The 20,000-nt window shown below is 44.7% G+C and overlaps 3 protein-coding genes across 3 annotated transcripts in view; 1 reads left to right on the top strand and 2 right to left on the bottom strand.

The window, feature by feature from the left end:
• The window catches only part of slc2a4rg (SLC2A4 regulator), a 33,172-nt gene extending 27,028 nt beyond the window's left edge, over positions 1–6,144 (bottom strand). Inside the window, exons 1-2 of the mRNA XM_056422546.1 lie at positions 5,620–6,144; positions 3,774–4,024 (exon numbers count right to left, since the gene is read on the bottom strand). Coding sequence (XP_056278521.1) covers positions 3,774–4,024; positions 5,620–5,958 — 590 coding nt within the window. The 5' untranslated portion in view covers positions 5,959–6,144. The remainder of the gene's footprint in view (positions 1–3,773; positions 4,025–5,619) is intronic.
• Positions 6,145–9,535: 3,391 nt separating this feature from the next.
• LOC130198913 (basic salivary proline-rich protein 1-like) lies at positions 9,536–10,603 on the top strand. Its single transcript, XM_056422019.1, has one exon. The coding sequence runs from the start codon at positions 9,536–9,538 to the stop codon at positions 10,601–10,603; it is 1,068 nt and encodes a 355-aa protein (XP_056277994.1).
• A 2,397-nt stretch (positions 10,604–13,000) lies between these two features.
• Positions 13,001–20,000, bottom strand: part of LOC130198912 (collagen alpha-3(V) chain) — a 52,904-nt gene continuing 45,904 nt past the window's right edge. Inside the window, exons 7-10 of the mRNA XM_056422018.1 lie at positions 19,823–19,966; positions 19,529–19,690; positions 18,069–18,230; positions 13,001–13,703 (exon numbers count right to left, since the gene is read on the bottom strand). Of these exons, the coding sequence (XP_056277993.1) occupies positions 13,224–13,703; positions 18,069–18,230; positions 19,529–19,690; positions 19,823–19,966 (948 nt within the window). The 3' untranslated portion in view covers positions 13,001–13,223. The remainder of the gene's footprint in view (positions 13,704–18,068; positions 18,231–19,528; positions 19,691–19,822; positions 19,967–20,000) is intronic.

The following is a 20,000-nucleotide window of genomic DNA, read 5'->3' as shown; positions in this document are numbered from 1 at the left end:
TTGACGATGATGATGAGGACAATGATGATGACGATGATGATGATGATGAAATGTTTTAAAGCGCTCCACTTGAGGCGCCGTGTCAGCAGTCTGGAGGAGGAGGAGGGGATGGGAGGGAGAGGAGGAGGGAGGGACTCTGGACAACTGGCTGCTGACTCTGGACAACTGGCTGTAACATCTACTTTGGGTAGGGGGACTCAGCAGACTCCCTCCCCCCCCCCCTCCTCGATGCAGTGGGTGCGTATGTGCTTGGCTCATGCGGGTGCTTTATTCAGGTGTCCTCCTGTGTGGTGTGATGCGAGGACTACTGGGAACAGATAGGAAAGAAAGGAAAGAAAAGCTTTTCACATCAACCCCCCCCCCCCTCCCTCCCCCTCCCCACCTCTCTCTCTCTCTCTTATCAGTTCGGCAGTACAGTTTTTTGTGGGTTTTTTAAAGAAATTCAAGCCGGTCTTTGTTACGTTATCTGTGGACCTGATGAGTATTGGCAGCTTCAGGGTGAGAGAGAGAGACAGAAAGAGACAGAAAGAGAGAGAGAGAGAAAGAGACAGAAAGAGAGAGAGAGAGAGAGAAAGAGACAGAAAGAGAGAGAGATTAAATGTACTCTGCACTTTGAATGAGTTCAAACGATTGAGCAAATTCACTCAAACTCAACTTCAACTTAAATTAAATACAAATTTCTCGGAAAACCTGATAAATTTTGTACGATTTTTAAACTATATTTATATTATTATATTATATATATATATTAAATATATATACAGGACTGTCTCAGAAAATTAGAATATTGTGATGAAGTTCTTTATTTTCTGTAATGCAATTAAAAAACAAAAATGTCATGCATTCTGGATTCATTACAAATCAACTGAAATATTGCAAGCCTTTTATTCTGATTTATTGCTGATTATGGCTTACAGCTTAAGAAAACTCAAATATCCTATCTCTAAATATTAGAATATCATGAAAAAGTATACTAGTAGGGTATTAAACAAATCACTTGAATTGTCTAATTAACTCGAAACACCTGCAAGGGTTTCCTGAGCCTTGACAAACACTCAGCTGTTATAAATCTTTTTTTTTACTTGGTCTGAGGAAATATGAAAATTTTATGAGATAGGATTTTAGAGTTTTCTTAAGCTGTAAGCCATAATCAGCTATATTAAAAGAATAAAAGGCTTGCAATATTTCAGTTGATTTGTAATGAATCCAGAATGCATGACATTTTTGTTTTTTTAATTGCATTACAGAAAATAAAGAACTTTATCACAATATTCTAATTTTCTGAGACAGTCCTGTATATATATTTTTAAGATGAATTTTTTATTTTAATAATTTTCTTAAGATGAGTTTTTTTCCAATAATGTTTTCAATATTTATATTATATATATTAAATACATATATATATATATATTTTTGAAGATGAATTTGTTATTCGAATATTTTTTTAAAGATGTGTGGCTCTGATCGTGCCGCTGTGTATTCTTCCGTGTAATCGAGGTCATGCGTGTCCAAATAGTCCGTGTTTAGCTGGAAATAAAATGTTATTTAAGGTTTATCTTACAGTGAGAAAGTTATTTTAAGATATAATATAAGCATCATCGCGTGGGTATCATTAGTCTTTTTTTATGGATAAATAATTATTAATTATCTGAGAAAATAAACGTGTAATGTGTATGCAATAATCAAGAATCCACTCCCGATGGCTCGTTGCCAAGGGAACCAGTTTGGTGGCGAAATACACAAAAATCTGCAGAAATACACAGAAATACATCGTGCCTGCAGCGCTCTGTTGGCCACGCCCACTTCAAGTATTTGCTTGTCAGTGGACAGTGACCTACTTTAGAGCAGCAGACTGACAAGACACGGTGTGAAGAGTGTTGCAATGTGTGTTTGTGTGTGTGTGTGTGTGTGTGTGTGTGTGTGTGTGTGTGAAAAGTAAATGATATATTGATCAATGTGATACACACAGAGGTGAGCGACAGCTTTATAGCTTCGGGGGAAGAAGAAGAAGAGGAAGAAGAAGAAGAAGAAGAAGTGTGACTAAAAAGTTGTGTTATATATATAAATATATAAATATATATGAATATATTTATATTTATATAGCAACACTTTTTTATCCTTCCCTTTCTTTTTTTGTTGCTTTGTTGTTTTTATTATTATTTTATAATCTTTATTACAAATTATTTTGTGTCATGAATTGTACTAAGCTGAGTATAACAATCATGAGATACATGTTATATATATATATATATATACACACCCATATATTTACACATTTATGGGGTTTTTTCAGAGATGTAGCTCCTCCCCTTTCTCTTGTTTTGGACTATTTTGTTATTTTTATAATAAATTCTCTTTTGTCATGAAGTGCACATTTGGAAGCAACTAAGCTGAAGATAATAAACATTGTTTTAGTGTTTATTTGTATATATATAATATGATAACTTCAGCGAGCATCATAGACTGAACACTCAAGAGAGTGAGTGAGAGAGAGAGAGAGAGAGAGAGAGAGAGGACTCTCATATAAAAGGCGGCCGGGCTAATATGACCACTCGGTTACGCAACACGTGACTCAACGTCCGTCTGCGTCGCGTCAGCTTGTTGTTTCTCCGTGGGAGCGGCGTGAAGGCGAGAAGGCGAGATAGCCTCAAACACGGCGGCGCCAGAGAGACTCGTCCAGAACCCCGAGAGGCAACGGCCCGGGTCGCCCGCAACGAGCGAGCTCACCAACCCCGCCCCCCCCCCCCGCCTTGAGACACGCCCTCAACAAGCCACGCCTCCAATCGAGCGCACGCTGAAATCAGTTTTATTGACAAGCTGCACATCATAGAAAGTCCTCGTGCATGTTCTGCTTCTTCTGCATCTGTTTTATTTCTTTTAGTAACTTTAAAAATAACTTCCTGTGCACAAATGTGCGTGTGTGTGTTTAAAAAAATTTATGCAAAAGCAAAACTCTCTGCGTTACAGTGAAGAAGAAAAAAACACACACACGAAAAAAGAAACACACACACTCCGCACATGCACGGCTTCCTGTCTGACTGACGCACACACACACACACACACGGCTTGCCGGCGGTCAAGTAAGACGTGTACATGCACACACAAAAAACAATATAATAGTTAAAATAAATATTCCACTGACAATATTCCTGTTTCGATGTGCAGCCGCTTCACGTAGCCCACCCCCCCCCAGACTCCTCCCCCTTTTTCATTCCTTCAACCGCCTTCCTCAAAAGGTCAGCATTGCTATATTTGCACATATTCTTTAACAACAACAACCTGTTGATATCCAAGTCCTTTTATAATGTTTAAAAAGTATGTGTGTTCCTCCTTCTGACTTTTTTTTCTGTTCTTTAAAAATAGGAAAGGCGTGTCGCGATACAATTGAGACTGCAAACGTGCGAAAAAGAATGCTTTAAAAAAAACTGAATAATACCGGCGCAGAACCACATTCATATGGAGGACTTAAAATGACTTAAGTATAAATAAATAAATGCATGAATAAATAGAGGATTATTTATTTATACATTTATTTATACATTTATTTAAGCATTTATTTATCTATTCCTGTATTTATTTATTTATACATTTATTTAAGCATTTATTCATGTATTTATTCATGCATTTATTTATTTAAGTTATTTTAAGTCCACCATGCCGTTCACGTGACCCATAAATAACATTCTGAATGATGTCATACTGTCATAATAGAACCACGAAATACGGGCCCGGGCATAAAAAACCTAGTGGGTCATCCTCTCTCTCTCTCCTACCTGTGTCTGGGGACGGGGATGTGGGAGGAAGGGAGGGGCTGCCTCCCCGGCGGCGGCGCGATCCGCCATTGCGCCGCCCTGAAGTTGATGTTGTTGTTGTTGTTGGCCGGCTCCGCCTGTCGCCCTGGGTTCCTGAGGTCCAAGTGCACGAAGCCGCCCGGCGACTGCCCGTTGGCGGCCGGGCAGTGGGTCGGGCTGGCCCTCTTCAGGGTCCCGGAGGAACCGCCATCTCTGTGGTCCCCGAGTCCGGTCTGGAAGGGTTAAAAAAAAGAAGAAGAAAAGCGTCACACACTAAACATGTAGTTGTGCAATTAGGGTTCAAGTAAAGTAAACAGCTTCCATCTCGAAGGTATTGATCCACTTTCTTATGTCTCAATTTAAAAAAATGTTTTTTTAAATGTGCTTAATGGCAAAACAGGATCCAGGTGTTTTATGCATTAAGTCTGTAAAATATATATATATTTATAATAATATAAACGGGCATTGATTTCTTCTGTTTGCTTTTTGATCTTTGATCTAACGGTCAAAAAGCTAAAAAAATGTGTTATATATATGGTAAAAATTATTATTAAATCTCATATATATATAGATGAAATAAGATCAGATGATCTCTATTACATTTGCAGCACAGTAGATAGTGCACACGAACAAACAATGAGACATAAGTAGAAAAAACAAGTATAATAAATACTTAATCACACAGTAATAAGAAAAATTGAAGAACTTTAAAATAAAATATGGAATTTATATATATAGTTGTATATATTTATATATATTTTTAATATATCTATATTTATATATATAGTTGTATATATTTATAAATAAATATATATATTTGTATATCCTGGAGAGGGATCCTCCTCTGTTGCTCTCCTCCAGGTTTCTTCCCCTTTTTTCCCCCTGAAGGGTTATTTGGGAGTTTTTCCTGGTCCGATGTGAGGTTTTGGGGCAGGGATGTCTATGTGTACAGATTGTAAAGCACTCCGAGACAAATTTGTAATTTGTGAAATTGGGCTATACAAATAAACTGAATTGAATTGAATTGAATATATATATTATTTTTTTTAATCACGCAGGCATTCACTAAACATATTTGAATAAGATGTTATCTAATCCATATCAAAAGCAGGTGTGGCAATCCACCACCTGTGCATATTTCATGTCATGGGGTCAATCAGTAACTGACATGGAGACATTAACTCGACCTTTCACGAGGAAAAGAAGTGTGTATGAACTGCAATGCAAAATATATATATATATATATCAATATCAATATATATAAATATATATTTTTATATATATATTTATATATATAATTTAATTTAAAACGCTTTGCAAGAAAAACCTTGCTTCATAACCAGTACCATTATTATCGACAGCCCTCACCGTAGCTCCACCCAACAGTTATGTGTGTGTGGGGGGGGGGGGAGGAGAAGGCCGGTAGTTTGAAATCCCCCCCCCCCCGCCTTTTTTTCTTTCTGAAACTCTGCACACAGAACGAGCCGCCATTTAAAGCGGAGTGGTTATCACGTTGTTACACGGGCGAGTTGGGGAAACGCATTTTAAAAAAGCAACAACAACCTGCAACACAATACATGTTTTTTTTTTAAAGGCACACATTATATATATATAAATATAAAATAAAGTATGCTTCTTATGAGAAGATACAACGCAGCAGCGGCGCGCGCGAGAGCTGTCAAACTCACGCGCTTCAAACAACCCGTCGTGACGTCGTTCGCTGGCGGCTCGAGTTGCCTTTGAACTTTTTGTGGAGAGCAGTTCACGTCACCGGCGAACGGAGCAGATAGAAAACATACAAATAAAATGTGCTGAAAATAAAACGTACCGCGCTGACTTTGTCCGCGTCGCGAGGGACTCGTCCGCTCCCTCGCGGGGAGGTGCGCTCGCCTTTCACCTCCTCCTCCTTCTTCTTCTCCTTCTCCGCAGCCGCGTTACCGCCGTCCATTCGGCATTGGTATAAAACGGGCCCGCGCGTAAACACCGGCACGGAGCCGCCGCCGCCGCGCTCCTCCCCCTCGGCCGCCGGCGGCGCGGGGATCCGGTTGTCGCGCAGCACCGAGCGGCCCGGCCGGCAGTGGAAAGCCGCGCCGACGACCATCGACCCGACCGCCGCCGCCGCCGGCTGCCGCCGCTGCTGCGGCTCCGCGACCAACCGGGTGTCCATGCTCCAGACTACAGGCAGGAAAGCGGCTCTTCTAAAGCTGCGAGTGCAACATTCAGGACTTTGGATACATTTGTATCCGGATTGTAGCGAAGTGCCTGAACTCCGGGGTTCTTCTCTTCTTCTTCTACGTGTTCAAAGTTTGCCACCGCCACCCACCCAGGATATCCAAGCAGCCGCCCGGTTCAATGTGAGCGGTGGTGGTGGTGGTGGGAGGGGGGGGGGGGATACAATGTTGTTTTGCCTCTTTCCTCCAAAAAGAATGCCACGCCCACCTCTGCTTCTCCCCTATTGGTCAACCGCGTACATAAACATTCCACTCTGGCACGCGTCCACTGCGAGGAGGCCGCTGATTGGCTAGTTTGACTGTGTCGCTCATAAGGGATTTTTTTTCTTTCTTTTTCTTTATTTTTTTGCACCCCTCTCTCTCTCTCTCTCTCTCTCTCTCCCCCTCCTCTTTCCAATGTGGGCGGGGCCGGGAGGAGGCGTGTCCTCAAAGTTCACCGGCCGGTGTCTGCAGTCGACGAGCTGGTCCGGGAGGAGAAAAACAAACAGCCGGCGCGTTGAGGTTTATTTATTTATTTATTCATGATTTTTTTTTTTCAAAGCAAAGCAGAGTCAACGGATCATGTTTTCGTTGTTGTTTTTACTTTATTTTACCGGCAGAGTTGTTATCAATCTTTTAGTTGGATTTGCTTTCTCTAAAATTAATAGATTTAATAATGTAATGCAATCTGCAGTAAAAGAAAGTAGTCCTGCAGTAACCGCGGAGGTTTTTGCAGCACGGTTCAGTTTTATGAGTCAAAGAGGTGTGTGTGTGTGCGCGCGCGCGTGTGCGCGTGTCCGTGTGTGTGTGTAATGTCGACTTGTTTCAAGATGGACACAATAATAGAGACACTGTGGGTTTTTTGTGTACAAAATGAACAAACTACCTTTTTTACTTACTAAACTGTTATAATAAGCTTATAAACACGTTATGTTACCTTTACTGTTTTTTATAACTTGTGTTTCTTTGGACTCCAGAGGTTGGAGGCCCCTGAATGTCTCTTTATTTAATTAAAATGGCCCAGACTTTTATTTTTTATGCAAGCTGCATTTACTGCTACTAAGAACCATAAGGGTGTATATATATATATAATATATATATATATATATGTATATATTGTTATATATATTGTTATATCGTAGTATAGAAAGTTTCTTTTTTACTTTTTTTGCATTCATGAAACTACTTTATAACAATATTTATATATATATATTTATATATATATTGTTATATATTGTTATAAAGTATTATATATATAAAATATATATTTCCAATATACATAATATATATGTCATATATATATATGAATATATATGTGTATATATATAGATATAAAGGGAAATTACTTCATAACAATATATATATATATTGTTATAAAGTAGTATATATACATAATATATATATTTCCAATATACATAATCTATATATATTGTTATAAAGTAGTATATATATAATATATATATTTCCAATATACATAATTTATAAATAGATGCATATATATATATATATATATCTTGTACGCAGTAAGAAAAGGCAAAAGAACCACAACAACACACGATATAATGTGCCACTTTATTAGAAAAGTAAAAACTCACTTTAATATTTTATGACGGTTAATAGAAAACATTACTATCTTTTGCATATCTGCACCGTCACATTATACTTTATTATACTCATTATTATTATTTTTTAACCAAACCCTCCAGTGCTTTAACAACAAGGCTGCATCGCTCCACGACTATGAAGACGGATTAAACAACCGCCGCCTCGTGTTTCTGTGATAGAATTCTTCTTTTTTCTCTTTTTTACTTATTTTTTTCCGTCTCAACAAATCTACAAATATACAAATATACTGTATTCTGTATCACATAAAACAACATCGGAACAGCAACAGAGTTTATATCGTTTACACATTTACATCATCGGACTGGGTTCTGTTTGTGCGGTGAACATCCGTCTCCACCAGTGTGGTGACTGGACCAGTGCCCAACAAAATATATATATGCATATATATATATCTATATATATATAGATATAAATAAATAAATAAACATGAGATCAGTGCTTCTTCTCAGGATAAAAAGAAAATGTGACACATAAAGTGACAACATTATTAAGGATTAATGTCTAGGGGGGGGGGGGGTAGGCTCAGCTGTTTGGTCCCTTCTCATATCAGACAGTAGTTAACTACCCCCCCCCCCCCCCCCTCTCCCCTTCTCATATCACTCCCTGAGTCCCTCAGAACTGGACATCAAAGCCCCCCCCCCCTCCACTCCTGCAGGGGCGAAAGAGAGGTCAGTGATGGTTGTTGGAGGATGAACACAGCTTGTGGGGGGGGGGGGGCGGTTCTTCGATATATATAGATATATATCTATATATAGATATTTATTGTTATAAAGTAGTTTCATAAATGCAAGAAAAGTTAAAAATGAACTTTTAATACAACTTTTTAACAATACATATATAATATATATACATATATATATTACATATATATTATGTATATTTGAAATATATATATATTATATATATACTACTTTATAACAATATATATATATATATTGTTATAAAGAAGTTTCATAAATGCAAAAAAAGAAACTTTTTATACTACTTTATAACAATATATATATATAACAATATATATATATTAAACAATATATATATATATATATATATATATACATACACACAAGCTGTTCTTTCTTCCTCTGCCATCCTCACCTTTCTTTTCCTGCTCCCCCGGAGCGGAGGATAAACAACATGCTCTGCACTCCCAGAGGCCCCTCCCCCTTTCACCTCCCCCCCCCCTCCTCCTTTTATACTCCTCCAAAGTTGCTGCTCTTTGGAAAAGAAAAGAAGTAAAAACAACAAACCCCTGAATGCAGCTTTTGCATCGCATAGCAACAGAGAGAGAGATTAACAAAGAGATCATTAAGTACGATATTAGTTTTTATCCCATATTATCATCAAAACATGCACTTTATTCTTTTTTACTTCTTTTTGGGATCAAGCAGGAAAATAATGAGGCACCGACAACATAAAGGAACTGTTTTCATGGCAGTGGCATGAGCTATAGAACCGACTTTCATCAGCAGGTAAGAAAAAACTAACGCAGAGAAACAGTGCATCAAACACAGAGTGCAGGTTTTGTTTTTACATTTTCTTTTCTTCATTTTTTTACCTTTTTCCCGACTTCTCTTCACCTCTCGTCTTCATCGCCTTTTATTATCGCCTTGTTTCTTTCTTTGATTCCCAAAGCTACGTGAGAAAGACGAGGCGAGGGATCTCAGTGCAGAGGCTGGAGACGAGGGTGGGCCTAGGGGCCTAGTGGGCAGGGGGCCTAGGGGCCTCGTGGGCGACCTTCCAAAGGACACTCGCTGGTGGTTTTCATGCCCGCTCTTGGTTTCCCTTGCAGTCAGAGCCCTGGGTTCATGAAGTCAGCCTGTGGATCTGTGCAGGAGCTCTGGCTTTGACCCGAGACCAGAACCAGCAGAACCGCCCTCAGGGGGAACCGCCCTCAAGGGGAACCGTCCTATGGGGGAACCGCCCTCGGGGGGAACCGTCCTCATGGGAAACCGCCCTCAGGAGGAACCGACCTCAGGGAGAACCGCCCTTAAGGGGAACCGTCCTATGGGGGAACCGCCCTCGGGGGGAACCGTCCTCATGGGAAACCGCCCTCAGGAGGAACCGACCTCAGGGGGAACCGCCCTCGGGGGGAACCGTCTTATGGGGGAACCGCCCTCGGGGGGAACCGTCCTCATGGGGAACCGTCCTATGGGGGAACCGCCCTCGGGGGGAACCGTCCTATGGAGGAACCGCCCTCAGGGGGAACCGTCCTCATGGGGAACCGTCCTATGGGGGAACCACCCTCGGGGGGAACCGTCCTCATGGGGAACCGCCCTCAGGAGGAACCGACCTCAGGGGGAACCGTCCTATGGGGGAATCGTCCTCATGGGGAACCGCCCTCAGGGGGAACCGACCTCATGGGGAACCGCCCTCAGGGAGAACCGTCCTATGGGGAACCGTCCTCATGGGGAACCGCCCTCAGGAGGAACCGACCTCAGGGGGAACCGTCCTATGGGGGAACCGCCCTCGGGGGGAACCGTCCTCATGGGGAACCGCCCTCAGGAGGAACCGACCTCAGGGGGAACCATCCTATGGGGGAACCGTCCTCATGGGGAACCGCCCTCAGGGGGAACCGACCACATGGGGAACCGCCCTCAGGGAGAACCGTCCTATGGGGAACCGTCCTCAGGGGGAACCGCCCTCAGGGAGAACCGTCCTCAGGGGGAACCGTCCTATGAGGGAACCGCCCTCAGGGGGAACCGTCCTATGGGGGAACTGCCCTCAGGGGGAACCGTCCTAATGGGGAACCGCCCTCAGGGAGAACCGTCCTCAGGGGGAACCGTCCTATGGGGGAACTGCCCTCAGGGGGAACCATCCTATGAGGGAACCGTCCTCAGGGGGAACCGTCCTATGAGGGAACCGTCCTCAGGGGGAACCGCCCTCAGGGAGAACCGTCCTCAGGGGGAACCATCCTATGAGGGAACCGTCCTCAGGGGGAACCGTCCTATGGGGGAACCATCCTTTACGGCGTCTTAATGTATTATAACGGCCATAAAATCCGATGTTTACGCTGTGAAGCGTCTTCATTTGACGCTCGTTCACAGGAACGGTTCTGCATTGTGGAACCCGTATCACTCCGTAGGGGAAAATGTCTTGCACAACCCGCTCAAGAACCCACTCGAGAACCCTGAGCCGATCGCTTCACCCAGAGGATCGGCCAAGTACACTCTGAGAAATAATGGTGCCACCCAGAGAACCGACGAGGTTCTGGCAATTTGGGTTTACGGTCGAAGCTTTAACAAAAAGATATGTTTACCTGGAACCCAACATACAGGGTTCCACTTAGAACCGTGAAAGGTTCCACCCAGAACCCCACATGAGATGTTCAACCCAGGACTCTGTAGTCTAGAGGTTCTGTACCAGAACATGTCTATGTCCTAAGGGAGCAAACAAGAACCCACCAAGGGGGTTTCACCTAGAACCCAACATACAGGGTTACACTGAGAACCGTGAAAGGTTCCACCCAGCACCCACTATGAGATATTCTAAAGAGAACACTTCTGTGGGGTGATTGTTCCACCAGGACTCTCTGGAGGTTGTATCCAGAACATGTCTACGTCCTAAGGGTCCAAACAAGAACCCACCAAGGAGGTTTCACCTAGAACCCAACATACAGTGTTCCACTGAGAACCATCCGTGAAAGGTTCCACCCAGAACCCATGATGAGATGTTCTAGAGAGAACACTTCTGTGGGGTGATTGTTCCATCCGAGTTCTAAGGGTGCAAACAAAAACCCACCAAGGGGGTTTTACCTAGAACCTTTTAATAGTCCACAGGTTTAATCTAGAACCATTCCCTGGGATTCTACCTTGAACCATTGTGTGTATAAAGCGTATATAGGGGTTCTATGGAGAACCATTGTGTATTCCAAGGGTATAGGGGGTTCTATGGAGAACCATTGTGTATTCCAAGGGTATAGGGGGTTCTATGGAGAACCATTGTGTGTTCCAAGGGTATAGGGGGTTCTATGGAGAATCATTGTGTGTTCCAAGGGTATAGGGGTTCTATGGAGAACCATTGTGTGTTCCAAGGGTTTCATTGAGAACCTAACCAGTGGGTTCTAAAGATAACCCATGTGCCACGGTTGTGATCTAGAACCCACCCAAGGGTCTCGATTGAGAACCCTTATATATAGTTAAATCTAGAACACAACAAGGGGGAACCTTTTAATATGTCAAAGTGTTCACACGGAGAACCCTAGAGGGTCGGGGCGACGTGGTTCTGGATTCCAGGCGTTCTCTTTTAACAGCAAAGCTTTCGACAATTCTCCGAGTCGTCCCAACGAAGAGGTTCTTTGGTTGAAAACGGGTTCTGATGGAACCGCGTAGGAACCAGGAACCCTGGAGCAAGAAAGAAAGGACTTCAAATGGTTCCGGTGGAACCTCAGGGAACCCTTAATTCTTAGATTGTATCAGCGTGGGGGGGGGGTGGGGGGGCTGAGGGGCGGAGTCAACCCTCCGGCTGCAGATGTTCAGAGCGACGATTGTTGATTGTTTTGTTTTTTTATGTCACGAGTTATCGTGTTATTGATCTCTGATCTTTGATTATCAGTTTTTTTGGGGCACATTGACGGCACTTTGGGACTTCAGCCTCCGACAGAACGACGACGGCAGCGTGACGGAGAACCGAGGGCGAGACAAGAACCGCACACCTGTGACATCCAGTTGCTGCTATTACACACCTGCCCACGGCGAGGTGTGTGTGTGTAGGTGTGGGTGTGCGGGTGTGTGTGTGTGTGTGTGTGTGTGTGGGTTAGGGTGTGTGTGTGTGTGACACACTCCCAATTAACATAGAAGAGTCCTTGCTGCTACTATTTTCAGATGTGTGTTTGCACAGTGCAAACACACATCACATTATATATGAATACATGTGTGTGTGTGTGTGTGTGTGTGTGTGTGTGTGTGTGTGTGTGCTCTTCTCCAGTGTTCATATAAAAATAAAGATATTATGGAAAATGAAGACGAGGTGACGATGGTCAGTGAAGGTTGAAGATTCCAGTTTTCTCAACTTATTTTGGTCCATGTTCGGCTGGATTTGGGCCTCGGCTGGTTCTGGACCAGAGACCGCCAACCGGAGGGGGGGGGGAGGGGGGCTGAACCTGGATTGAGACCCTGTTGGCACCTGATGTCATCATACAATGGATGGAGAGGCATAGGGGGCCCTGTGTCTACGACCAGCAGCTGGGGCCAGGAGGGTCCATGAGGGTCCATGAGGGTCCATGAGGGCCCAGGAGGGTCCATGAGGGTCCATGAGGGCCCGGGAGGGTCCATGAGGGTCCATGAGGGTCCATGAGGGCCCAGGAGGGCCCGGGAGGGTCCATGAGGGTCCATGAGGGCCCATGAGGGTCCATGAGGGTCCATGAGGGTCCATGAGGGTCCGGGAGGGTCCATGAGGGTCCATGAGGGTCCATGAGGGTCCATGAGGGCCCAGGAGGGTCCGGGAGGATCCATGAGGGTCCTTGAGGGCCCATGAGGGTCCATGAGGGTCCATGAGGGCCCAGGAGGGTCCGGGAGGGTCCATGAGGGTCCAGGAGGGTCCATGAGGGCCCCTTTGAGGACTCCGGTGGGTTCTGGGCCCGCCCCGCACGTGCGCCCGGCTACAGGCCGGTGACGTACATCTCCATCCCGTCGTTGAAGGTGAAGATGGTGGTGGTGCTGCTGGCGCCTTTCTTCCCGTCGCCGATGCTCTCGTAGAAGTGTTCCCTCACCGGGGGGCCGGGGGGGCCGGAGCCCTGAGGGGGACCAGGTGCCGCCTGCTGCTGCTTCTTCCTCTTCAGGGTGGCAGAACCGCCCCCAGCCGCCGCCGCCGCCGCCACGCTATTGGTTCCCGCCTGCTCCCCCCGGGGGCCGTCGATGGCGGCGTCCGCCGGGTCGGCCTCGGCGCTCCAGAGCCGGTCCCCCACCGGCTGGTAGCCGGGCTCCTCCTGGGAGCGCGCCTGGCCCTGCTGGACCCCCCGGCCCCGCCCCCGGGCGCCGGCGCCGCCGAAGGAGCGCGGCAGCGTCTTGGACCCGTTGTTCTCCGGCGGCGGTTTCTTCTTCTTCTGGGATTTGCACACGATGGAGTAGGTGTCTGCGATCTGGGGACGCAGAGCGCAGGGGGGGGGGGGGGCGCACGGTGATGACATCATCGCGACACGTACGTGTTTGTCTGAGGCCACGCCCCCTGAAGATAATGACGCGTTACAGTTTTTTCTGCATCGAATAAAAACAATTTTTTAAAACTCTCGACTCTGTAAGGTTGGAATGTTTTGTTGGACATATTGGACATGTAAAGAAAGTTAATGTTTTAGATTAATGAATAAGAGAGATATGCTCATAAATAAAGATATTATAAAGCATGTATGAGGAAGTGATAGTTATGAGTATTATTCTGTAACTACGGACTTTAACCCTCCGGTGACCTTTGGGGTCAATTTGACCTCATTCCATCTTTAAAGTCTCAACATATATGATTGACATCATGTTTTTTGCTTCATATTTCACGACTTTTCCTTATTTAAAAATACACAAAAATGTTTTAATTAATTTAAAAATGATTTAAAAAATTATACTTGCTCTCAAAATAAAAATATTTGCTCACAAAATAAAAACATTTGTTCTCAAATAAAAAATATTTGTTCTAAAGTTTTTTATATTTGCTCTCAAATTACTTTCCCAAATTGTTTTGATCTCAAAATAAAAACATTTGCTCCAAAAAAAAAAAATGAAAAGAAAAAAAAATTACTTACAAAGATAAATCTGCTCTCAAAAGCTTTCTGTTGGCGTAATAAAGACTTATCGAGATTTATTAATTACATTTTTCTGATTGAACTCGAAAATGAAAAAGAGAACAAAACAAGTATTTTCCCCAGTGATTGAAAACCAATTAAGAACCAATTAGGAACCAATTAACAACCAATAAGGAAACAATTAGAAACCAATTAGAAAGAGAGATATGATCATAAATAAAGTGATATTATAAAGCATGTATTAGGAAGTGATAGTTGTGAGTATTATTCTGTAACTGTACTATGGACTTTAACCCTCCGGTGACCTTTGGGGTCAATTTGTTTTTATTCTTGTGTGTTGCTGCTACTGTCACGACAAATTTCCCCTTGGGGATTAATAAAGTATATATCTATCTATCTATCTATCTTGACCTCATTCGATGTTTAAAGTCTCAAAATATATTCATATTTCACGACTTTCCCTTATTTTAAAAATACACAAACAAATTGTAATTAATTAAAAAAATATTATAAAATTATACTTACAAATATTTGCTCACATAATAAAAAATATTTGCTCAAAACAAAAATATTTGTGTACAAAATATAAACATTTGTTCTCAAATTAAAAATATTTGCTCTAAACTTTTTTATATTTGCTCTCAAATAAAAAAAATATTTGCTTTCCCAATTTGTTTTATCTCAAAATAAAAACATTTGCTCAACAATTTTTTTTTTTTAAATCTAATTTACTTACAAAGAGAAATGTGCTCTCAAAACCTTTCTGTTGGTGTAATAAAGATTTATTGAGATTTATTCATTTAAGTTCTTCTGATTGAACACGAAAATGAAAAAGAGAACAAAACAAGTATTGAAAACCAATTAGGAACCAATTAGAAAGAAAGATATGATCATAAATAAAGAGATAATATAAAGCATGTCAAAGTCACAGTCTAGTTGTGAGTATTATTCTGTAACTGCACTACGGACTTTAACCCTCCGGTGACCTTTGGGGTCAATTTGACCTCATTCCATGTTTGAAGTCTCAAAATATATGATTGACATCAAGTTTTTTGCTTCATATTTCACGACTGTTCCTTATTTAAAGAGGACAGCTGGGTAAATGGACGGGAGCGGGGCCAGACGGGGGCGGGGCCAGAAGGGGGCGGGGCCAGACGCAGTGAACTGTGGTGTCAGACGGTTTGAGGCGGTAGGACCGTTACAATGTCACCGCAGCGGAGCAGGAGAGGAAGCTCTGGTCCTCGGCCCGCAGGCGGGACTCTCGCTTGCTTTGCATGAGGCCGGCTGTGACGCACATGTGTGTGTGTGTGTGTGTGTGTGTGCGCATTCTGCATGTGCGTGTGTGTTTGCATGCATATTACGGTATCTGCATATGTGTGCATGCTCAATATGGTACATGTGTGTGTGTGTGTGTGTGTGTGTGCGCATTCTGCATGTGCGTGTGTGTTTGCATGCATATTACGGTATCTGCATATGTGTGCATGCTCAATATGGTACATGTGTGTGTGTGTGTGTGTGTGTGTGTGTGTGCGCATTCTGCATGTGCGTGTGTGTTTGCATGCATATTACGGTATCTGCATATGTGTGCATGCTCAATATGGTACATGTGTGTGTGTGTGTGTGCTCACTGTACATCCTGTGTGAGGTCCAGTGAACCTGGAGGTGACCTCCAGGAGGAGGCCAGGAGGATTGTGGGACATGTTCAATGTTTACCTTCCACGTTCACACCCAGACCAGCAGCCCTGCTCTAGTAGCCCCGCATGACACTGGCTACGCTCACACACACACACACACACACACACACACACACACACACATCAGCCTTTGTCCACTCCCCAAAAAAACTCAACCTGAGATGCAGAGAGACAGTGGCCATGTGTTCGGTTCCGCTCGCCTCCCTTCAGTGTTGTTCACCAGGCCAGGAAGTACCACAAAGTACCAGGAAGTACCACAAAGTACTGGAAAATATCAGAAAGTATCACTTCTGTGTGACTTGTTGTTCCTCTCTCTCTCTCTCTCTCTCTCCCTCTCTCTCTCTCTCTCTCTCTCTCTCTCTCTCTCTGACCTTAAGTGACCCACGTATGCCGCCCCCGCAAAAACTCTTGAGCGAGACCTTATCTGGACAAACAAAGAGACTCTGCAACACGTGTGTGTGTGTGTGTGCGCAGTGTGTGTGTGTGTGTGCAGAGTGTGTGTGTGTGCGCAGTGTGTGTGTGTGTGTGTGCAGAGTGTGTGTGTGTGTGTGTGTGTGCGCAGTGTATGTGTGTGTGCAGTGCAGAGTGTGTGTGTGTGCAGAGTGTGTGTGTGTGCAGTGTGTGTGTGTGCAGAGTGTGTGTGTGTGTGTGTGCGCAGTGTGTGTGTGTGTGTGTGTGCAGTGTGTGTGTGCAGAGTGTGTGTGTGTGTGTGTGCGCAGTGTGTGTGTGTGTGCAGAGTGTGTGTGTGTGTGTGTGCGAAGTGTGTGTGTGTGTGTGTGTGTGTGCAGAGTGTGTGCGCGCGCGCTTGCAGCTCCGTGCCGCAGAGGAAGGAAGTCACCAGACGATGGGGGTTTCTGAACCGGGCCGCAGCTGTTGAGGAAGCCTGCGCACAGATTCGACTTCAGCTCTTGAGAAGTGAGCTGCGCACCTTTATGAAAAAAGAGCTCAATACGGCGCAGGCCGCCGCTCTGCAACGTGATTGGCTGCGGAAGGCAACGCCTCCTCAGCCACGAGAAGAAAACAAAAGGGGGGGGGGGGATTTGGGTTGGGGAGTGGAAATTCAACACCTACCGACCAACTCCAGAGGATATGAGGAATATGAGGAATATGAAGTGGACAAACAGACAAAGAGTTTGGATTAAAAAGTTTTAAAAAAGAAGAAGAGAGAGAGAGAGAGAGAGAGAGAGGAGAGAGAGAGAGAGAGAGAGAGAGAGGGAGAGAGAGAGAGGGAGAGAGAGAGAGGGAGAGAGAGAGGAAAGAAAGTTTTGAGAGGAAGAAATGGAGATTGCAGAATGAAGCCAAGGCCGACTGCTCTGTGTAGTTTCAGGAGAGGAGGAGTTCAACTCAGGGGGGGGGGGGGGGGTTAACCCTTTAATGAAACCCGTGGAGCCGTTGGTCCGTGTGAACGACGCGCTCCCCTCTCTGAGCTGTCAGTCATAAATAAACTAATAAAGTTATTGACTCATAAAGACGACAATGAAAAATGAAAAGAGGCTAATAATAGAACGGCGGTTCATCTCGGGGCCACGCCCCCTTCTGCTCAGATTGACATGCCTCGAGTTCCCCAACTGCCTGTAGAGCTCCGTGTGTTATTCTATTATTCATATGCTGAGCCGAAAGGGGGGTCGGGGGGCGAGGACGTTTGACCTTCAAACCTTTATAGTATTTAAATTCTACATATCGTGCTAAGTAGATATGTAGAGCAGCCAGAGAGGAGTCGCCCCCTGCTGGCCGGGAGAGAGAACGCGCACTTTCGGCTTGAAGGGGGGGGAATCTTGGATTTCGAACACAAAAATACATGACACGTTTAAAAAAAGTTTGAGTTGAGTGATGGAGACAAGTGGGAGATGTGGGTCAAGGTTCAGACGAGGAGGCGGGAAGTTGCCGTGTAACGTAACCTCTGTAAGCAGAAACCTTGTATGACAGGCGGTGATATTATGACCCCCCCCCCCCCCTCCTCCTGACAGTAAACATAGCATTCACAAATCAGAGACACACACACACACGCACACGCGTGTACCTCCTTGGCGGTGGGCGGCGCCGGGTGCCCCTTCAAGCTGTCTGTGCGCAGTGGAGGCCGGTGCAAGGCGACCACCTCCTCCTCCTCCTCCTCCTCCTCCTGCTGCTGCTCCTCCGGTGGCTTCCAGATGTACTGCTCCCCGTTGCCCATGAACACCGCCTCCTGCCAACAGGCAAAGCAAAGAGCCTCACGAGTCTGAAGGAATCACTCCGCGGATTGTTCATGAATTTGAGTGAATCGGTTCCGGTCTGCGGAGATGAAGGGACGAGTGTGAAGGTATATTTGCTTTCCCAAAAAGATTTGATCTCAAAATGAACAAATTTGCTTTCTCAATTTAAAAAAATCTCAAAATACAAATATGTGCTCTCAAAAGCTTTCAGTTGGCGTAATAAAGACTTATCGAGATTTATTAATTTAAGTTCTTCTGATTAAACTCGAAAATGAAAAAGAGAACAAAACAAGTATTTGCCCCGGTGATTGAAAACCAATTAAGAACCAATTAGAAACCAATTAGGAACCAATTAACAACCAATTAGGAACCAATTAGACACAACGTGGTTCTGCTCCTCCTCTGCAGCGAGTAAATGGCTTCAATATGTGAACGTTAGTTATCCCCTCGCTGGCTGCTGGCTACCTGTTGGCCCAAGACTGGCTGACACACACACACACGCACACACGCACACACGCACACACACACACACACACACACACACACACAGAGAGAGAGGCCGGCTGGCCACCTGCCAGGCTCTTACATAATCCATCCTTCCACTCTTTACTCTGGCTGCTATTACCGTGCTGCTCACACACGCGCACACACACACACACACACACACACACGCGCACACACACACACACACACACACACATTAAGGGTTTAAAGATTAAAAGTCAGGTCAACAACATGGGCTGACATCCACAGACCAGATTAAATTGTTTAATGAAGCGTATCAACCGACTTACATCTCAAACCAAAAAGTCACCTCTTTTCACGCTCTGTCAAACACACACACACACACACACATGCACATACACACACAACCACAACGTGCATGTACAATGGATGTGTATGTGAAAGCGAAGCCACAGAAAAGGCTGCCCTCCATCCGATCATTGTTCCCTGATCCGTGACTCATGAACAGTCATGGCTCTATTCACTCAGATTATCAAAAATAAATATTACGATATAATAATAATATACATGTCATATAATTAAATATTACAAAAAAACCAAAAAACTCAACCGGGTGGGTTTGAATCTTACGTTTCATGAATAATTTAATTCAAACACACCCTGACGCTCTGTGATGAGGAAGAGGCCTGACACGTGTGTTGTCTGTTTGTTTGGGGACATCGCCCTCTGCTGGCGGACAGGTGGAGGTGCAGCTTATTTTGGGGGTGGTGTAAACGTGGCTCGAGCTCCCCATCCAGAGACGTGTGTGGTTGTTTTGTCCTCGTACCTTTGGGAAGGAGTGCAGGTGGAAGGGCTCCTGGCTGCGATGAGGAGGAGCGGGAGGAAGAGGAGGAGGAGGAGCAGCGGCGGAGGGCGAGTCGCTCGCGCTCGATTGGCTGTCGTACTGACTGTCGGCGCCGCTGCTGTCCTTCCTGCTGGTCTTGTCGACCTTGGAGGCAAAGAAGTCGGTAAAGAGAGACAGTTTATTTGTAACTTATGTTGTTGTTGTTGTTGACGATGTGTACGAGTTGATCCGTAGTCCGGCTGAGGAAGGGGGAAACGGATTGGACCGGCGCGTTACCTTTCTGAACTTGCGTAGGGTGGCGTACTCAGCGGGCGTCGCCTCCTGGACGCTCAGGGAGGTGGCAGGAGACCGAGGGGCCCCGGTGGCCCCGGTGCTCCTTCCCGCCGTCGGCCCGTTGGTGGCGCCGTTCCCTCGGTCGCCCTGTGAGGGGAACACGTGTTTTTTAGGTCTTTTC

This window comes from Pseudoliparis swirei, chromosome 9, assembly GCF_029220125.1.
Source record: "Pseudoliparis swirei isolate HS2019 ecotype Mariana Trench chromosome 9, NWPU_hadal_v1, whole genome shotgun sequence".
Taxonomy (NCBI): Eukaryota; Metazoa; Chordata; class Actinopteri; order Perciformes; family Liparidae; genus Pseudoliparis; species Pseudoliparis swirei.
Note: the sequence above shows the minus strand (reverse complement) of the source record. Positions and strands in the feature narration are given on the sequence as shown.

Excerpts from the sequence above, each read along its gene's own strand:
- LOC130198913 (XM_056422019.1), top strand. The coding sequence starts at position 9,536 with ATGGGGGAACCGCCCTCGGGGGGAACCGTCCTCATGGGAAACCGCCCT.